This window comes from Mesocricetus auratus, unplaced genomic scaffold (assembly GCF_017639785.1).
Source record: "Mesocricetus auratus isolate SY011 unplaced genomic scaffold, BCM_Maur_2.0 Super-Scaffold_100676, whole genome shotgun sequence".
Classification (NCBI taxonomy): Eukaryota; Metazoa; Chordata; class Mammalia; order Rodentia; family Cricetidae; genus Mesocricetus; species Mesocricetus auratus.
Genome location: NW_024429266.1, coordinates 34,124,297 through 34,144,458, shown reverse-complemented (window position 1 = coordinate 34,144,458; position 20,162 = coordinate 34,124,297). Strand labels below are relative to the sequence as shown.

The window sequence follows — 20,162 nt, the reverse complement described above, 5'->3', positions numbered from 1 at the left end:
TGTGGAGAAATGAAACCCAGGCTGCATGGTAGAAAGAGTGGCAGACAGGAAAATCTGATCCTAATGCTGTCCCCACCACCACCCAGCAATGTGACTTTGGACCATATCCCATCTACCCTATTTCTTACAAACAAGGCAGTTTGATGAGAATATCTCATTATTTTTGAGACAGTGTTTCTCTGTATCCCTGGCTGTCCAGGTTGGTCTTGGACTCATAGAGATCTTCTTGCGTCTGCCTCTCAAGTGCTGGGATTATCCTGAGTTCCCTAACAGGTCAGAAATTCTGATTCTATGGGTATTGGAAAAATAATATGCATAACCAACCTTTGATTATTCCTGGAATGGAGAAGTAGTAACTGGCAATTACTCAGATCAATGGTAAAACACATCTCTAAAGTTGATAAGCTAACTCCCCTGGAGTAACCAGAATTAATTTCCAGGGGAAAGTACTGAGAAGGCAAACTCTTCCTACACATCTCGAGCATTTTGGAGGACACTACAAGATGATAACTGATAACTATGATAGCAATGCTGAACTAGACTACATGAAGACCAAATTATGCCCAGCCTCCATAAACTCAGGCAAAGAAGTATGTGCAAGAACCCTTAGAACTGGGACCACAATGATGGTTCAGCAGTTAAGAGCATTTACTGCTCATTGAAAATTCCATCCCCAGCAACTACAGGGCTCACAATTGCTTCTGACTCCAGTTCCAGGGTATCTAACTCCCTCTTCTGGCCTCCATGGATTCCTGCATGCATTGCACATAAACTCATGGACACACACGCGCGTGCGCGCGTGCGCACACGCACACACACACACACACACACTGGATAAATCCTAACAAACAAGCAAACAAAAATCTTTGGGATTTGTGACTTCAATTATGTGGTGCCAGCAGCTTTCCTATACAGTTTGTCGAGCTTCTGACTCCCTGCCCTCTTAACAGTCACTGAGTATTTGCTATGTGCTAGACGTGGAGGTAAACTTGGAGGCAGCAGAGACAGTCTCTCTTTTCAAGAAGTGTTACTGGATAGCACGTTTTTACTGTGGAGGTCTCTTGTACATTCTCAGCAACACCCTGTATTGAGCTACGATTGTTTGTCTACTACTCTGGAAGCAGAGAGGTTTGTGTATCCAGCTTTGGCTTGCTTCTTTACCCCCAGGCCTCGGAGCAGCTCCTGGATGTTAAATATTATCTCTCCATGTGATTTGTAGCAGAAGGAAGATCATCTGTTACTCTTTTACTTCTCTAATAAGCACTCAAGCTGGTTTGCAGGGCAGCCATGGATCTCCCGCCTCCTTTGGAGAAGACTGATGATGGTTTGAGTTTAGCTGCTTGATATTAATCTCCTGCAGGACTCAACTTTTTATTCTTCTCGTTTCTTCTTTCTGCCTTACTCCCAAATAAAACTAAATAACCAGGACAACCAGAAACAATAGCTAAGAGTAGACAGTAAGGTGTGGTGACAACACCTTGATGGACAGGCAAGATGTTTCTTTTTTTTTTTTTAAAGATTTATTGATTTATTACATATATACCAGATTGAATTGTAGATGGTTGTGAGCCACCATGTGGTTGCTGGGAATTGAACTCAGGACCTCTGGAAGAGCAGTCAGTGCTCTTAAGCTCTGAGCCATCTCTCCAGCCCGGCAAGATGTTTCTTTTGCTGCCATGGTAACTACTATTTTTTTTTTTTGGTTTTTCGAGACAGGGTTTCTCTGTTTTGTTTCGGAGGCTGTCGGTCCAGCCCGGCCTCGAACTCACAGAGATCCGCCTGCCTCTGCCTCCCGAGTGCTGGGATTAAAGGCGTGCGCCACCACCGCCCGGCGGTAACTACTATTAAATAGCCTGCCACCCTTTTGATTACATTCTGTAAATGTGAAACTTCTTTTACATAGAAGTGCTCAGATCAGCTCTACCTAAAATATTTTCAACACCCTTCAAGACTTTTCTTAAATAGATGTCTACTAATTTCTTCAGATGGCTTCATAAATATTGAATGTCTTATTGAAAGATTTCTTTATACTCATTGATCTTCATTGTCTCTGGGATTGGCAGAATATTGGGAAAACAATAATAGAACATTTTTTGGGGGTTAGAGAGATATCTCAGTGAGTAAAAGTGCTTGCTGTGCAATTGTGAAGTCAGGAGTGGTCACGTGCAGGTCTCTGGGAGGTGGAGACAGGAGGATCCCTGGGGCTTGGTTATTACCTTCTCCAGGGTCAGTGAGAGACCCTGCCTTGAAGGAATAAGGCAGAAAGTGAAAGATCAGCACACCCACCGTACTCTTCTGGCCTCTGTGTGAGTCCAGGCATGTTCACCCTTATATATACACAAACATACACTACACATACATTCCTCCTCCCTCATACTTGCACATGAAAAAATTTCTAAAAAAATGCTGATTGGAAAATAAAAGAATTAATATTTAAAGTTACTTCTAATTAGCTGGAAAATTAATACTAGATAATTGAACTCTCCTTCAACAATTCATTAGATACATACCTATTAAATGCTTAAAAGTGTCAAGCATTACACAAATACTGTTAATATAAATAAGATTAAGAAATAGTTGCTAGATCTGGGTGGTGGTATATACCTTTAATCCAGGCACTCTGGAGGTACCAGTTGGATCTCTTGTGAATTTAAGGCCAGCCTGGTCTACAAAGCAATAACAATTAATACTCAGAACAAACAATTCTGGTTATATCATATGTCATACATTTGAGATTTCTTGTTTACGACTGTTTTCTGGTACTAAAATCAGTGTGTGTGTGTGTGTGTGTGTGTGTGTGTGTGTGTGTGTGTGCGTGCTTAGAACTAAAACCAGGACCTCACAGGCTAGGTTGGCGTTCTATACTACTAACCTAAGAATGGCCATTTGGTAGTGACATTGCATTCCTCCACAATTCTGGCTTCTTTCTTTTTTCAAGTTGCTGAGGATTGAACCCCGGGCCTCCAGCATGCTAGGCAAGCCCCAGGGCATCTCCAGTGCCAGTTCCTGGTTTCACCTAATATGCTTGGTGATTAGCAGTTTACAAAGTGCTTTCATGCCTGTCTTGTTGGAAACACAGGTTTTTAAAAAAATCATTTCACATTCTAGTCATTGTTTCCCTTCTGTTATATGTGAAGCTAAAAATTCCCAGTGAATGCCATTGTCTTCTACTGTATACCTGAGGTGGTTATTTGGTCTTGGGTTCCTCAGCCATCAAAGTCTTTAGGGTGTAATCTCAGAAATGCATTCTTCATTTTTGCTTTTTGGGGGGATGGGGGTTGAGAAAGGGTTTCTCTGTGTAGCACTGGCTGTCCTGGAACTCACTCTATAGACCAGGCTGGCCTTGAACTTACAGAGACCTACCTACCTCTGCTTCACAAGTGCTGGAACTAAAGGTGAGAGCCACCTCTGCCTGGCTCACTTTTGCTTTACAGTTTCCTTTCATTTAATTGTTGTTCATTCATGGTCAATGCCTTCTTTTTATGGAAGAGTTAATTGAGGGTGAGAACCATTAAGGGGGTGGTCAAAGAGGTGGTAGTACTATGACCTACCTTTCATTTTTTTTATTTAAATTAGACACATACTTGCTTCACATGTCAATCTCAGCTCCCTTTCCAACCCCTCCTCCCTTGCTCCTTCACCAGCCCCCTCAGCCCCTGACCCAATCCCCACGCTATTCCCTAGGGAGGGTGAGGCCCTCCATGGGGAATCTCCAGAATTTGTCATTTCATCTGGGGCAGAACCTAGGCCCTCCCCCATGTGTCTAGGCTGAGAGAGCATCCCTCAATGTGGAGTGGGATCCCAAAGTTCATTCGTACACCATGGTAAACACTGATCTACTCCCCAAGGCCCCAGAGATTGCCGAGGCCTCCTTACTGACACTACATTCAGGGGGCTGGATCAATTCCCTACTTGTGACCTACACTTTTTAACCAGATGTCTTTTAAAAAGACTGTGCTGAACCAGGTGGTGGTGGCACTCCTTTAATCCCAGCACTCGGGAGGCAGAGGCAGGTGGTTCTCTGTGAGTTTGAGACCAACCTGGTCTACAAGAGCTAGTTCCAGGACAGCCTCCAAAGCCACAGAGAAACCCTGCCTCAAAACACCAAAACAAAACAAAACCAAAAACAACAACACTGTGTTGTCATTAAGTGCTATTTATCCAATGATACAATCTCCCCAGTATATCACATACCTCTCATATATTGCTGGTATATATTTGGTTGCTGTTTTAAGTACGGCTGACCAGTTTATTTTTAATATGCAATATATATTAATATGTAATAAAACAATTTATTTGATTATTTACAGATTTAATGATAACAGCAAATAAAAATAAATTTAATATATACATATCTATTGTGTGTGTACATATATCATTAAGGCCAGCCTTTGGAGTTCAGAGGACAATTTTTGGGTGTAGGGTCTCTCCTTCTATCATGTGGGTTCTGGGGATTGAATTCATTTGTCAAGCTTTTAATGGGCACCTTTGCCCATTCCGCCATCTTGCCAACTCCTAACTAGTTTTATATACTATCTCACATACACAATAATGCTGCTTTTAGTTCTTCCAGGGTGTAACTATGCACCTAGGGATTATGTGGCTACTAAATCACGTTTACAAAAATGTTAAACCTAATATAGGCAGGCCTTTGGTACATGAACACCATTAAATTTTGACCTGACTTTATCTTCTTCATTAATTAGTATTTTGAGACACGTTTTAAGTATGTAGCCCTGCCTGGACAGGAGCTGGCTATGTAGATCAGGCTGGCCTCAAATTTACAGAGATTCACCTATCTCTGTCTTCTGAGTGATGGGATTAAAGGCGTTTGTCACCATGTTAGCTTGTTTTTATTTTTACTTGAGACAGGGTATCACTATGTTCGATTTTCTTGCCTCTGTCTCCTGGGTCCTGGGATTACAGGCGTGTGCCCAGCTGGCTTGTCTCTAATTGGACATTCTCTTTGGATTTGCTTAGGCTCAGTTAACACCAGATCATTAGTAACAGTTTAGTTTTATCATAATTAACCCTGTGTGAGAAAATTAGTAGCAGGGACACTAGCAAGGTGTTCAAATGCAGACATCAAAGGGCTCATCTTACAAAAAACCCCAGAACTACTACTGAAATGTCGTCAAATACGGATTTTGTTTTCCAAAATAAGGTTTCTCTGTGGAGTCCTGGCTGTCCTGGAGTTCACTGAGACCAGGCTAGCCTCCAATTCACAGAGTGCTGGGATTAAAGGTGTGCACCACCACCGCCAGGCTCCAAAAACGGATTTAACAGTCTCCCAGGCACACGCCTGTGGTTCCAGCACCTAGGAAATAGAAGCAGGAAGATCACATGTTGTAGGCCAGCCTGCTCAACACTGTGAGTCCGGGCCAAGGAGAGCTACATCGTGAGACCCTGTCTCAAAAAAAAAAAAAAAAAAGGTTAATCTGGGGTAATCGAGTCATTTTTCTCATGCTTCCTTTTTGTTCTCCAGCACGGAGGACAGGCCCCAGGGCTGCGCGTCCCGTGGGTGGTCTAGCCTTAAAAGCAAGGTGGGGCTGCCAGCCCCTGGCGCGGACAACGGAGCTCCGCCCGCTGGGTCGCCGTGTCACCCGGGGCGCGTCCTCGGCCGCCTTTCCGCTCCCTCCCGGGGCTCTTCCTGCCACGCGCTGGCCACGCCCCTCGCAACATTCTGCTGGTCTTGGCGGCGCGGCTGTGTGCACGGCACCTCCCTCTGGCGTGGTTCTGCAGGTGCAAGCCCGACTCTTCCCCAGAGCCCCCCTGTACCAGCCCCCGGGTACTCCCGAGAAAACCAGTCCCCTTTTTCTTCGTTGCAGGCGAGCCTCGCAGGGCCAAGGCCGGCACTACCGCGCCGCACTCTGTGCCGAGTTGAAGCATCCCCTGATCATTGAAGAGGTGGCTTCCCGCCCTGTCGGGCCACACGAGGTAGGGTGACAGGCCTGACCTCCGGATGCCTCCACGTATAGTTCAGACCCTCCGTCTATCTCGGCCACGCACTAAAATGGCTTCCCGCTGCAGTCAAGATCCTAGTTCCCAAGCATAGGGGGTGACCCAGAGGCTGGAGCGTACCCACTCTGGGCTGGAAGGTCAAGCCCTTTCAAGGTTCACAGAAAGGCCAGAAGTGCCAAGGAAGCCGTCTCACAGAACTCAAGTATAGGCCCCTTTCTAAAGCTCCAGAGCAGTTGCCTTAGAAACAGCATCTGATTTACACACGACTTTACATAACAATAAAGATAAAGGACCCTGATCCTTTGCTTAGCCCCTCTTCAGTGTCAGCATCAAATTATCCACCCTTCCAGCTCTCCCAAACCCCAGTCTGTCTCAGTGAATACATGCCTGGGCCCCTCTAATGTCCTGCAGTAATTTGGAATGGGATTCTTTTCCTGTTGTGGCTCTTTCCCAGATATGTGAAAGTCACCTTGGCTTTGCTTAGTGACCACGATGGTGATAGTATGTGACAAATACATAGTGCAGAATGCAGAACTTGAAACAGGGTGGAGTAGGCAAATGTCTTCACTGTAGGAATCGCTGATGGGAGACAGAAACGCAGCTGCCGCCCTAAAAGTCACCAGATGGAGCTTGTGGTTAAAATGGATTATTTGGAAGAGCATGTGATAGCGGCCACTCCGCTTCTCCGGACTCATGTGCCTAGAGCTCATCTTGAATCATTCCTTTCTGGGGAAATTGGTGTTTTTTTTTTTTTTTTTTTTAACACACCATGTAATCCAGGCTGACCTTGAACTTGTGATCTTCTTGCATCAGCCTCCAGAGTGCAGAAATGCCTTGCCACTCTTGGTTAAATTGTTCTTAAAACCAAAATGGAGTGCCTTGAGGACATGTGAGTGATGTCCACTGGTCAATAACTACTCCAGTTTTCCAAGGCTGAGAGGGCTGGGCTCCTTAGTTCTGCTGTTTTGTATTGTAAGGAGTTAGCTTGTGAGAGCTGTCTTTATGTTATTTTTACTCACCATTAAATCCCTTGAGTTTGGAATGGACCCTGGCATGTGGCACCTGCCTAAACAATTGAGAAATGTTGTGGGCAGTGTTGGCCAACGGGGGAGGCAGATCTCTGTGAGTTGGAGGTCAGCCTGATCTACAGAACAAATTCCAGGACAGCTAAGGCTGGGCAGAGAAACTCCTGTTTCTCAAAAACAAAAAGGAATTGAGAAATGGATGATTTTTGTAGATGAAAAATGGCTTCTAACTACCCTGCCACCTCTATACTACATTTAAACAAGTAAATATCATTGGTTTGGAATTGGGACTGGCATCTTCTGGGATTCCAAACCCTGCTGGTATGTGTTCTCCAGTGAGCACCAGAGTCATCTGGGCCTGTTCAGACAGATTGCCTTGATTTCATGTGTCTGATTCAGCATGGGGTGTGGCCTTAAAGTTTAAGTTTCTTCCTTCCTCCCTTTCCTTCCTTCCTTCCTTCTTTCTTTCTTTCTTTCTTTCTTTCTTCCTTCCTTCCTTCCTTCCTTCCTTCCTTCCTTTCTTTCTTTCTTTCTTCCTTCCTTTCTTTCTTTCTTTCTTTCTTTCTTAAGACAGTCTCACTATATATATCTCTGGCTAGTCTGGAACTTACTATGGAGTTGAGATCAGGTTGGCCTGGAACTCACAGAGATCTGCCTTTCTCTGTCTTCTCCATGCTGTCATTAAAGGCATGAACATGATGAGGTTTGAGTTCCTAAGAAATTTCCAGGGGATACCAAGGATGGTCCAGCACTAACCACCTTTTGAGACTCCCTGGCTCCTTAAAAGGTCTAGAGCAGTGGTTCTCAACCTTGAGTTATGACTCCTTTGGGCATTGAACGACCCTTTCACAGGGGTCACATAACAGATATCCTGCATACCAGATATTTACATTACAATTTATAACAGCAAATTACAGCTAAGCAGTAGCAATGAAACAGTTCTGTGGTTGGGGGTTATTACAACATGAGGAACTGTATTAAAGGGTCATAGCATAAGAAGGTTGAGAACCATTGGTTTAGAGATACTACTGGCCATGTGGTTGTAGTTCTGTCTCGGTGATGGCTTTGCCAAGAGCACAGAAGACAGGGCTCTAGGCTGTCCTCCAGGATTTTAGCTCCTCATATTCCTATGTTGTCTATGTTTAGACCTCAGGGGCATCCTGTTGTTCCTAATATGAAGGCCAAAGTCCTAAAATCTTGGTGTAGTGTCATGTTCTCACTCTCTTGCTCCCTTGTCTCTTTCTCCTTTTCCTGTTCTTCATCTCTGTCACAGGGCATTTGCACGTGACATTGCTTTTATCTGTGCCAAGATTTCACCCCCTAGTCTGAATCATTAATTCTTCGCTTGTATTAGCTCAAGGGCTACGTCCCTAGTTTTTCGTGACATTCTTCAAAGTGTCACAGGCTCTCATTATGTGCTTTCTCCTGTCTTTAATACTTTATGCTGAATTATAATGCAACAATATGAGCTAGGTATGGTGGTTCAGGTTTATAATTCCGGGAAGATTTCAAGCTTGATTGTGACTCTGACTGAACACCAAACCACATATGGCCTTGTTAGCTTCATTATTATTATTTAGTTGGCGCCTTCTCTACTAAATTTTCAGGTCCACAGAGGCCGAAACCTTATCCATTTTGCCTTAAGATACTCTGACTCCTTGTTCAGTACCTGGCATATTGCTGTCATTCATTCGGTAACCCTTTTTGAATTAATTATTGTCGAAGATCTTTGTCTCCATTTTGTTGTTCTGTGTTTCCTATGCAGGTCAGAGTTGATGTTCATTTCTGTGGTGTTAACTTTGCTGATATTCTGGTCTGTCGTGGTCAGTATCAGGAAAAACCTACTCTTCCCTTTATACCTGGTGAGTATGGGGGATCAAGCGACTACTTCAGGAAAAGAAGATTTTGAAGGTTTTTAGAGCCACATGTATCTTCTTAGACACTACTCCCCATCCTCTGCCAGGCTTGACCAGTGAGGTTTCTGTTATATATGCCACATCACTGTTAGAGTCACTACCTCATGACCCTCCCCTGCAGGCATATTGTATTCAATATTGTATCCCCAGCTTAGCATTGTCCTGGCTTCTAAATGACTCAGTGGTCTAGTTAGATTCTCTGTTGCTATGATAAAGCACTGACAAAAATCAGCTTGGGGAGGAAAGGGTTATTTGGCTTCTACTTCCGTCACTGAGGGAAGTCAGGGCAGGAAGTGAAGCAGAAACCATGGAGGAATGCTGCTTGCTCACAGGCACATTTTGGGCTATCCCTTTTATATTGCCCAGGCTCATCTGCCCAGAGATGGTACCACTCACTGTGGGCTGCACCCTTCTACATCAATTAACAATCAAGAAAATGCCCCACAGACATACACACAGGCTAATCTGACCAAGGCAATTCCCTAATTGAGACTCCCTCAGATACTTCTGGGTTGTGTCAAGTTGACAGCAGCAGCTAACTAAGGACATTCACTAACTACTTTAAACTGAACCAATGGGAAACTGCTTACACATTGTTGTGTTCACCAGAATTATGTTGTTAACCCTACTTATTCCTTTGTCTTCTTGGTGGTGCTTCAGTTTCATTTTTTCACTGAAGGATCACAAACATGCTTGCAGTTAAGACCTGTACCCTCATCACCCCAAGCCCAAAGGAGCTCAGTGCTGAAGGTTCCAAAGGAAGAAGAGGAAGGAAAAAGTTTAGTTGTATCTTAGCAGCCCACTATCTGATTTCCATTATGCTTTGTCTGGTTACTTTTAGATCTTTAATACATAGATCCGTAACTTGTTTTTGTTGTTGAAGTTTATTTAAGGAGATCTAAGTAGAGCTTAGTGTGTTTGGAGTACATGCATATTATATACAGATAAATATAAAGATTATAGTGATTCCATGATTGCAACACAGCTGTCGTGTTTGGGGTTTTTGGTATTGTGTCTTAACACCGGGAACCGTTTCCTTCTGTTTGTATTTGCTGAAAGAATAGACTAGAGGAAGATGTCACAATGAAGTTATTCCCCTGGCAGAGCAAGTAGGAAATGCATAGCTATGAGGTTCAGAAAATTCAGAGGTGGTGGGATGGTGGTGGTGCATACCTCTAATCCCAGCATTTGGGATATGTTCGAAGCCAGGCTGGTCTACAGAGGGAGTTCCAGGATAGCCAGGGCTACACAGAGAAACTGTGTCTCAGAAAAAAACCAAACCAAAACAAAAAAAGCCAAACAAATAAAAAACAAATAAAAAAATAAAAAGAAATTTCAGAGGTGGATGAAGAAAGGGCAAATGACACTAATTCATCCTGTTGAGCTGAATAAACATAGGTCATGTCCTTGAGGACCTCCTCATAATTCAGCAAAGGAGACATGGCAGCAGGTAAATATAATTTGGTGGTCATTGTAGTTGAGGTTGCGTAGGAGCCCAATGGCCCAGTGATCAGGGTCAAAAGTACCTGTGTACCCATTAGTCTGTGCTTTTGCATATTCTTGAACTGATCTAGGTCAAGAGTGGGACAGCTGTAATATGTGTGTCGTGACCATGAAACCTTATACTCATTATCCTGTGTTTTTTTTTTTTTTTTGGTTTTTTGAGACAGGGTTTCTCTGTATTGTTCTGGAGGCTGTCCTGGAACTCGCGCTGTAGACCAGGCTGGCCTTGAACTCACAGAAATCCGCCTGCCTCTGCCTCCTGAGTGCTGGGATTAAAGGCTTGCGCCACCAACACCCGCTATCCTGTGTTTTGAGTACCAGTTTTTACCCTTAGTTAAAATGATGGACATTCAAAACTTAACAGCTCCCATAGCAGACTAGGCGCCCTGTTGATCACCGTTTTCCTATCTCCAGGATGCTGGGTTTAGAAGGTATTTACCTAATCTTTAAATGTTCCAGGAATGGAGTTTTCTGGGACTGTCCTGGAGACAGGAACAGATGTCAGCACTGTGAAAAAGGTAAATTGGTTAAAACCCCAGAATGTGTGTGTAGCTGTGAGAAATGTACTAACTTCATTTATACCCAAAAGTCTTGTTTCTCCTAGCCTTTTCATGTGACCAAGGGAACTCAAGATAGAAGGGAAAGAATGAATTATAAATGAGGAGGTGGGGGGACTTGGTGCAAGTTTCTGGCCTCATTAAACTCTTTATTTCGAATACAAGACACCACTTGGTCTTCAGTTACTGAAAGAAAAAAGGATTTTATTTTGATAAAAGATTTTAAGAAAGTGAAAAGTAGTAGAAGGATTCTAATTCCTACCAACTTTTCCTTCCTCAGCTCCCCTGGTGTGTAAAATGCACTCATATTGGCTTGATATCCTGGTATTGCAAGAACTGTCGTTTTGTTTTTAAACTAGAAATGAATTCTGAAGCGATATTAAGGCCAAGCTATGTCTTCTGGGTCAGAAATGTGTGTCTTGGAATGCAAGGCCTTGCCTTTGAACATAAGTTCTTTCCCCTCCAGGGAGATCGAGTTATTGGAGTGAGTAACTTGAATGCTATGGCTGAAGAGTGCATCACTGACCAGAAGGTATACCTGCCTCTCAGCGCTGTGGGACACATAGATTCCTTCTTTTCCTTTGTTCTGTTTAGTTTCTGCGTCTCTCTTCTGACACCGCCCTCCTTTTGTGTGTTTCATTGTATCTTGTTTCTAGTCAAGCAGTTTTATTTCCTTCTTTCAAATGCTCAAATGTTAAACTTCTGTCTTGGTGCACAGTTGCACAGGCCTTACATAGAGTTTTGTTTGTGTAGAATGTTTTTTTTTTTCAAGTGCCTGAGCAACTGGCTGGCCATTCATTTGGACCCTATTTAGTGAGTTGTGGTTGAAAAACTGGTTTAGTGCATTGAGTTGGGTATAGTTTGTTTTCCTGTAAAGCTTATGGAAGTGGTCTGGGCTGGAAACAGGGTGGCTCTGTATGGGGTGAGCAGGATGTGAATGGTGCCCCCTAGTGGGGCCATGTAATAAGGATCCCATTCAACTTCACAAAGGTAAAATTCACTTATTCTCCCGCAATTGGGTCCTTTTTTTGAGCAGATACCAGCCTTAGGGGTTTGAAGCCTGACACACCTGAGTGCTAAACTCACCGCGGCTTTCTTGGTGAAGATAGACATGCTTTTCCCATTGTAAATGACCCACCCAATCAAATCATAATGTTTATTGAGCAGCCTCTGTAACCAGGTACACATGCCTTGCCACAGCTTGATGTTTCTTTGTACAGACCCTGTGGCGCATTCCAGAAAACGTCTCTCTACAAGATGCTGCAGTCCTACCTGTATCTTATGGCACAGCTATTTTGGCTGTGGAGCATCGGGCCCGCACCCAGCCTGGGTAAGGACTGTGTAAGAGGCAGAGGGCTAGGTGGTACTTTTATTGGTATTAGAAGTGCCTGGCAGGACCTGAAGCCCAGCCTGGTGGTGCACTTGGTGTTCCTAGCATTTGGGAAGAGAGACAGGAGGATCAGGAACAAGACCCTCCTCATCTGCAGAGGGAGTTAGATGCCAGCCTGAGCTACATGAGACTCCCGCTTCAGAGCCCAAACCAGACCCCAAACAAATCAGCATTATCCTTCCTCTCCTTCCCTCACCTTCCCCCTCTTGTTCTTTCCCCTCGACTCTCCCCTTGCTACTCTTCAGCTCCAGTTCCTTTAAGTGGAGGAAAGGCAAAAGAGTGGTAATCTCTTTATACTGGGACTGGGTGTGGGCCATTCTTTTGCCAGGGAATGATAGAACTTGGAGTATGAATTTGGAAAAGCAGTTCTCTTGAACCTGACCACCCTGGGGATCACTTCATAGGAGTACTTCAAGTTTACAGAGTTGATTTATTTTTATTTTATTTTTGAGACAGGATGTTGCTGTGTCGCCCAGGCTGGCTTGGGACAACTTATATAACCCAGGTTAGCTTCAAATTCAAGAGCTTCATTCTTAGGCTTCTGAATGCTGAGAGCACAGGCCTGTATCATCATTCCTAGGTGGAAGTAGGTTTATTTAAATTCACTTCCTATGTAAGGCTTATGGCATGTGTTTCTATGAAGCTTGGTTGGTTATGCCAAGTAGAATACCTTATTATACTATTTATTTATATTTGGTTTTCAAGACAGAATTCGCTTTGTAGACCAGGCTGACTTTGAACTCACAGAGATCCATCTGCCTCTACCTCATGAATGCTGGGATTAAAAGAATGAGCCACCACTGCCTGGCTATAGATATTTTAAACTTAAAGTTCTGAAATCTTCCCTGTACTTGGGCATCTGGCTTTCAGTCTGTTCAGAGAGCTGGCCTTCAGAGTTGCTCCAACTGGTAGCTTCAGTTGGACAATGGCTATGAACATCACCTTCTAAAATCAGGCAGTGTTTAGTTGAGAACGGTTGCAGAATGAACTTTCTGAAGCATGCATTGGTGTGGTTGCTTAGAGGAACAGTTGCTACTGCTGTGAGAGAGGGAGATTATCTAGAGAGCTTGAGAGACTTTTTTCCTGGAAAGTCTTCAGAACCAGACAGAGTCAGCATTGGGTCTGAAGTCATGTACATATCCCACCCTCAAGGCTGGAGAGAGACTTACATAAAAGCTTGAATGAAAGGGTCTCTAACATTCTTGCTTTAAAATGCTCTCGTCTGTGTCCCTGGAGCCTAACCACCGGGCGATCTTTGAAGGTTTCTACAGCAACATTCTTCTTCCCTTGGCAGAGAAACTGTTCTAGTGACAGCCGCCGCTGGAGCCACAGGCCTTGCCGTGATAGATGTGGCGACAAATGTTCTCCAGGCCAAGGTATTTGAGTGTTAGAATCTCCATTAAAAATTAACTCCAGTGTTTAGGCATAAAATATATTCATTCACTTATCAAGTATCATGGAAAGGGCACTGGGGACTTACAGTGCTTAGAGTAATGTTTTCCTACTAAGAAGAGACCTAGCAGTGTACCACTTGGCCCTTCAGGGCCGCGAACACGGCAAGGGCTGCCTCCAACCATGACCTCTGCAGATGCTCTTTTCTCTGTCCACAGTGCTCCAAACTGTCTCCCTCTTATTCAGAGTTAAACTCATGTCACCTTTTCAGGGAATTATCCCTGTCCTCAGGCTAGGTCAGTTTCCCTTCCCTACTATTTATGTATGATCTCACACTACCCTATGCTTCTGTTTCTTAGTACATACGTCACTGTGTGATTTGCTCCATATTTGGGCCGTTGTGGGTCAATGTCTTCTCTTCTCCTGGACTGGAATCCTGGGGAAATGCCTGCGTGGTTCATGACTAGTTCCAGCAGCTATCATGGTGTCGAGAGCATAGTATATATACTCAAAAGCTATTTCAAGTAATGAATGAATGAATCAAGTGATGAATGAATGAATAAACGAATGGAAGATGGTCCAAGTCTCTACAGGGCGCATCTCTGGGGCTGTAGGGGTCAGAGGATGACTTCTATGAGGACATAGACGTTTCAGATGACCTCTGAAGGACTGGTATCAGAAGAAGGGGAGGGCAAGTCAAGGCCGTTTTAGTGGTGATACAATGTGGTAGAAGACCAAGGAGAAGGAAGAAGCGCCATGCATGCAGACGATTGTCAGTGGTATCTCTGGAACCAAGGAGCTGCAGTAGAATGGCGAAAGTTGACCCCAGTCAGCTGTGACAGGATCATGAGGGCCTTGTTCATAGCTGAAATGTTCGAATGTTTCTTGAAGACTATGGGGGGTTATTGAGAATTTAAAGCAGGAAAATGACATTATTATCTTTTGTTTTAGTTTTGTTTTGTTTGAGGCAAGATGTGTGGTCTAGACTGGCTTCCAACTGGGGAGCCTCCTGTTTTGCTGGAATTATGGGTCCCGACTGCCATTCCCGGCATTGCCTTTGCATTTAAAGTTCACTATAGTGGCTGTAGGTGTGAGGTCAGAGATGATGGAGACAGAAGGGCAGGGCATTGTCTAGGCTAGAGGCTATGATACCTGGACCAAGGCAGTTGAGATCAATGAAGTTGGAGAAACATGAGAGTATTCAAAGACCCGAGAACATTTTACTAGTCAGAAGAAGAGTCTAAAGGTGTTGGAGGGAGGTTCACATCGCAGCTCTGCTTCCAGCTTAAGTGCGTCGGTTGCCTCATTTGTAAGATGTTGCTTCCATAGAGCCGCTGGAAATATCGAGATTCTATGGGCAACATGCCTGTCAGAAGTATGGTGTGTCAGTTTGTTTTTCTAACAAGTCCTGGTATTGTTAGACATTGAGTGGGAAGAAAGAAACTAAGTTAACTTTTGGGATTGCTGTTTGTTGAGATGGGGAGTGCAGGAGGAAATGGAGAGCTCAGGGGACATGGAGAGCACAGGGGACATAGAGAACACAGGGGACATAGAGAACACAGGGGGCATGGAAAGCACAGGGGACTTAGCACAGGGGTCATAGAGAGCACAGGGGACATGGAGAGCACAGGGGACATGGAGAGCACAGGGGACATGGAGAGCACAGGGGTCATAGAGAACACAGAAGACATGGAGAGCTGTTTTGGTCATGTTGATTGTTCCTCTGCCATAGTTCAAGGTTCCTCTGGCACTTGAGGCCTGGATGTGAGACTGCACCTGGAAATAGAAGCTGATGGTGTTTGGTACCTCAGGTGGCATCTCTCCTTTCTCACCTTAGTAAACCTGTGGAAGGAGATGTGAGATGTGAGAACAGCCTCAGGGACTCTGAGGTTTCTTGTGGAATATTCGTGCATCTCATGTTATCAGGAAGGGATTTTAGCTCTCCTAGGGGAAGAGGTCATGATTAGTCTCTGTGTCTGTCTGTTTGGTATTTTTTAAGAAGATAAAATTATGTCACTTATTTAGTTCTAAGAGATTCAATAGAAAAATTTGCTTCAATTCAGATATTAAAATTCATCTGAGCTATATCTTCTTTTAAAGCAGGAAGCCCTTTAAGATATAAGTAAATGAAAATAAAAGGTAAAAATGTTTCCCTACTTGGCACAGGTCATTTGTTCACACCTTATATCCATAGGGTCACATACTTTGCTTCCAGAGCGCCTCCGAAGCAATTATCTCAACCATGATCCTCACACTGCCCCTGAGATGAGTCCTCTAGGTGTTTACTCTCTCTATCTACTTCACAGATCAAGAAAGTGAAGCAGCAAGAGAGAAAGCAGTTCACTGTAGGTCTCACTGAGACCTGGTGACCATCTGTACATGGGATCAGGTGCCTGGTCCTAGTCTGATGTCTGCTCACCGTGGCCCTATGTGGGCATAGCCCTCAGTAGACTGTGCTGTTTGAAGGGATGTGTCAGGGAGTGCTTGAAAGTAGCTTTCAGTTCCAAAGAGTTATGGGTGAGTTTGGAATCCTTTATGGACACTGATGTTCTTCAGTATCTGAGTAAAAAAAATTTTTTTGAGACAGGGTTTCTTTGTGTAGTCCTGGCTGTCCTGGAATTCACTTTGTAGACCATGCTGGCCTTGAATCACAGAGATTAAAGGCTTATGCTATCACCACCCAGCAGCACATTTTTTTAAATGTACAAAAGATTTTATTCAATAATCAATTAACAAAGAAGCTGGCATCCCTAACTCAAAGAGAATTTAACCATCACACGTTCGTAATAATGCAGCAATGAGTTTACAGAGTTGAAAGTGGTCAGTAGAATGGGGCAGTAATAATGATGCTGGGTCTCACTCCATTGCCTTGGCTGGCTTCAGACTCTTGACTCTCCCACTTCAGCCTTCCAGACAGATGGATGTGTAGGCTTGCACCACTGTGACAGACTCTGCACTGCATCCTTATGGGTGAGAAGCAGTGCGATATCCCTAACCCAGACATCCACATTTTGGTTTTGCATACTTAAATCTGAAACTCTTTTGAGTACTGTCAAGTATCACAGGCAGAGTTCCCCAGCTGTGCCCTGAGACAGTCTGGAGTAGAAACCCAGGCGTGGCTTAGCAGGCATAAACCAGTGGTAGAGCAATTGATTAGCATGTGTAAGGCCCCAAGCGCAATCCCCAGCACCATTAAAAAAAAAAGGGGGGGAAGAGAGAAAATTAAGCTCCTTTATATCCAGGGGTGGTGGTACACTCCCGGTATTCCCAGAATCAGAAGGCTGGGGAAGGAGAATGGAGAGCTAGAGTCCTGCTTGCAGTGCATAGCAATATCCTGTCTCAAAGAAACCAGGCAAACAATCCTCTTTAAAACAAGAAAATGTTCCCAACTAACAGTCAAGCCAAAATTGCCTTCAGGCTACACAAGTGCAGATTCAGAGCATCATCTGGGAGTTTGTCGGGGTGTCCTCACTGACAAGGTGACTCTAGGCAACACTTCAGTGCTTGTAGCTTTGGGACTTTCCAGATCCTGGACTTGCCACACATCTGTGTCACCTGTCTTGGGCCTTAGCCTTAGGCATGGTTTTCCCCGAAGACGACAAAGCAGAAAAGGCATGCATCCTGAGGAAGGCACTACCACGGGCTTTGCAGTGGTCTTCTGCCACCTACTACTTGGGTGACCCTGGCTTGATTGCGTAGTCTCTCTGAGTCTGTACCTCTGCAGTAATGGAGGGGCAGTGCTTGTACCGTAATGTTCCTCTGAAGTTTAAATAGAATAAGCCATTGCATATGTCTGACATGGACTGTAACTTATCTACCACCCCCCACTCTCCCACCCTCCCACCCCTCACCCCCCACTCCCTGCACCAGGACTTTGTATTCAGGGTCCCACTTACCTTTAGAAATAAGTTTTCTTTGACCGATTTGAGGCAGCCATTACCTGGAGAAGCTGTCAGGCAGGTTAAGTGTGTAGAGCCTGGTTAAGTGAGTTACCTGGATTTAGGTCTCAGCTGTGTGGTCTTCCTTGGATAATTTATGTAACTTCTCTTAACTTGCCTCTGTTTCTTCATCAATAACATAGAGCTAATGGTGTGTGTTTCATTGAGCTATCATGAATAAATGAATTATCATTATACGTAAAGCATTTAGAATGTTGCCTGGAAAATATAACAGTGTGTTGTTAGTTCTTCCTAATTTGTCCAATGTGGCATAGCTGGTTAGTAGAAGAGCCAGGATTTGAACCCTGATCTGTCTGACTTCAGGAATTTCTGCTGACTTATGTTCACCGGCTGGGAAGCCTTCCCTGATCTTCAAGATCTAGACTGGAGATCTCTGGTTTGTGCTTGTGGAGCCTCTCTCCTTCCCTGCCACACACTGCATCTTGCTTTCTTGAATCCAAGTGTGATGTCCAGCTTGTATTCTTACTGTGTGGCTCATGGTGGGTGCTCATTAAATGGTGTTTTTCATTTGGAGTTGGAGACAACTTTCATTGCTTTTTAAACCATCTAACTAGACATATGCGGTTCCTTGAACTGTGAACTTCACAACTTAATGGGGCATGGAGGGGCCAGTGCGGTGCTGTCAGTGTTGGGATCAAGGCCAATGCTTGGGCAGGAGGAGTGCCTTGAGGAGTGCTTTGGCCGGAGTCTAGATTGGTAGGATGCACCCCTCCTATGACATGATCTGCACCATTGGAAACCTTGTGTTTTCCCTCAGGTCATAGCTGCAGCTGGAAGCGACGAGAAGTGCAAGCTGGCAGTGCAGAGGGGTGCCCAGTCCAGCGTGAACTACAGCCAGGGCAGCCTCAAGGAAGCAGTGAAGAAGCTGGTGGGCAGCAGTGGGGTGAATGTGGCCATTGACATGGTGGGAGGAGACGTCTTCTTGGAGTCTGTCCGAAGGTACGTGCAGTGCTCCATCCAGAATGGCGAGAGCTGGGGCTCTACAGACCCTTCTGCATCCCCAACTCAAACTGCCTTGGCTTCTCCCTGTCTTTGCTGCTCACGTCTCCTGTAGGCGCCAGCATCAACGAGAATAGCTGAGTGGGTGGGTGACAAGGAACAGAAGCAGAGAAAATCAGGAAATGCTTAAATATAGTAAAAACAAAATACCCAACTGGAAAATATTCAAAAAATGACTGCAGACTCTCCAGTTGGCAATGCCAAAGACTTTAGAAATTATCCATGTGTTAAATCCAGCTCCCCAGTCCCCCACTAACTGCTTTAAATACACGGGGGTGCGGGGTTCTGGGGAGTTCATTGTTCAGATGTTAGGATTGCTGTAGCGGCAGTTTCCCGGTTCCCCAGCTGATTATGCACCAAGGCACAAGCTCTTTTGACAGCTGACCCTGCAGCAGCTGTGTGCTTCCTTGGCTTTTCTGATTAACTACGTGTCACTGGAGGCTTGGTGGGATTGTTCTAACTTCCCAGTTTCTTTGTGTTTCCCCAGGGCTTCTGGTGTGTTCTGAGGGCACTGCTCCCACCTACCTTTTGCTTAAAGGGACTGCTTATGCCATCATGTGTCTTATTCCTGTTGCCTAGGTTCAAAATCTTCAAGCTGACTTGCCTTGAAATTTCACCCATGGAATGACATTTGTTGATACCCAATACCCTTTCACAGTGGAAGAGACTGCAGTTGGACTTTTTCTGTCCTGCCAACCAGCTCCCAAATCATGACATGGAGACTTATATTAATTATGAAAGTTTGGCCGATAGCTTAGGCTTGCCCCACTAGCTCTTATAACTTAAATTAACCCATTTTTATTCATCTCTAGGTTGCCATATGACTCGTGGCATTTCCCTGTCCTCCTGCATGTCTTGCTCCTTCTCGTTCTGGTTGGTGACTAATCCTTCTTCTTCCCAGCATTCTCTCAGCCTCCAAAATCCTGTCTAGCTATTAGCCATTCAGCTTTTTATTAAATCAATCAGACTGACACATAAATCATAGTGTACAAAAAGATTATTTCACAACAAGAGATAGCCTCGATTCTAAAGCATACTGTCCCAGAGGATACCTGTGTGGCAGCATGTGACAGGATTTCCTTCCTTGCAGAGTTGGAATACTGTTCCATGTGTGAGCATGTGTGTGTGTGTGTGTGTGTGTGTGTGTTACTCTATATCCTTTCATCTGGTGAGGACACTTGGCTTGTTTCTACCCCTTGGCTATTTGGGAATGATGCTGTTATAGACATAGGCGTGGTGTGTGCAGACAGCTTTCAGTGTTCTGCTTTTGGTTCTCTTAGATATACCAGGAATAGAATTACTGAAAGTATTTTTTGTTTGTTTGTTTTTGAGACAGAGTTTCTCCATGTAGTCTTGGCTGTCCTGGAACTCACTCTGTAGACCAGACTGGCCTTGAACTCAGAGATCCACCTGCTTTTGCTTCCCAAGTGCTAGGAAATGTGTCACTACTGCCTGGCTAT

At 44.4% G+C, this 20,162-nt stretch overlaps 1 protein-coding gene across 1 annotated transcript in view; it reads left to right on the top strand.

Annotated features, from left to right (window-relative positions):
• The first annotated feature begins 503 nt into the window (after positions 1-503).
• The window catches only part of LOC101828984 (quinone oxidoreductase-like protein 2), a 36,426-nt gene continuing 16,767 nt past the window's right edge, over positions 504-20,162 (top strand). The window contains exons 1-9 of the mRNA XM_013114287.3: positions 504-590; positions 5,540-5,742; positions 5,829-5,937; positions 8,752-8,848; positions 10,865-10,923; positions 11,429-11,494; positions 12,183-12,292; positions 13,647-13,728; positions 18,461-18,642. Coding sequence (XP_012969741.1) covers positions 504-590; positions 5,540-5,742; positions 5,829-5,937; positions 8,752-8,848; positions 10,865-10,923; positions 11,429-11,494; positions 12,183-12,292; positions 13,647-13,728; positions 18,461-18,642 — 995 coding nt within the window. The remainder of the gene's footprint in view (positions 591-5,539; positions 5,743-5,828; positions 5,938-8,751; positions 8,849-10,864; positions 10,924-11,428; positions 11,495-12,182; positions 12,293-13,646; positions 13,729-18,460; positions 18,643-20,162) is intronic.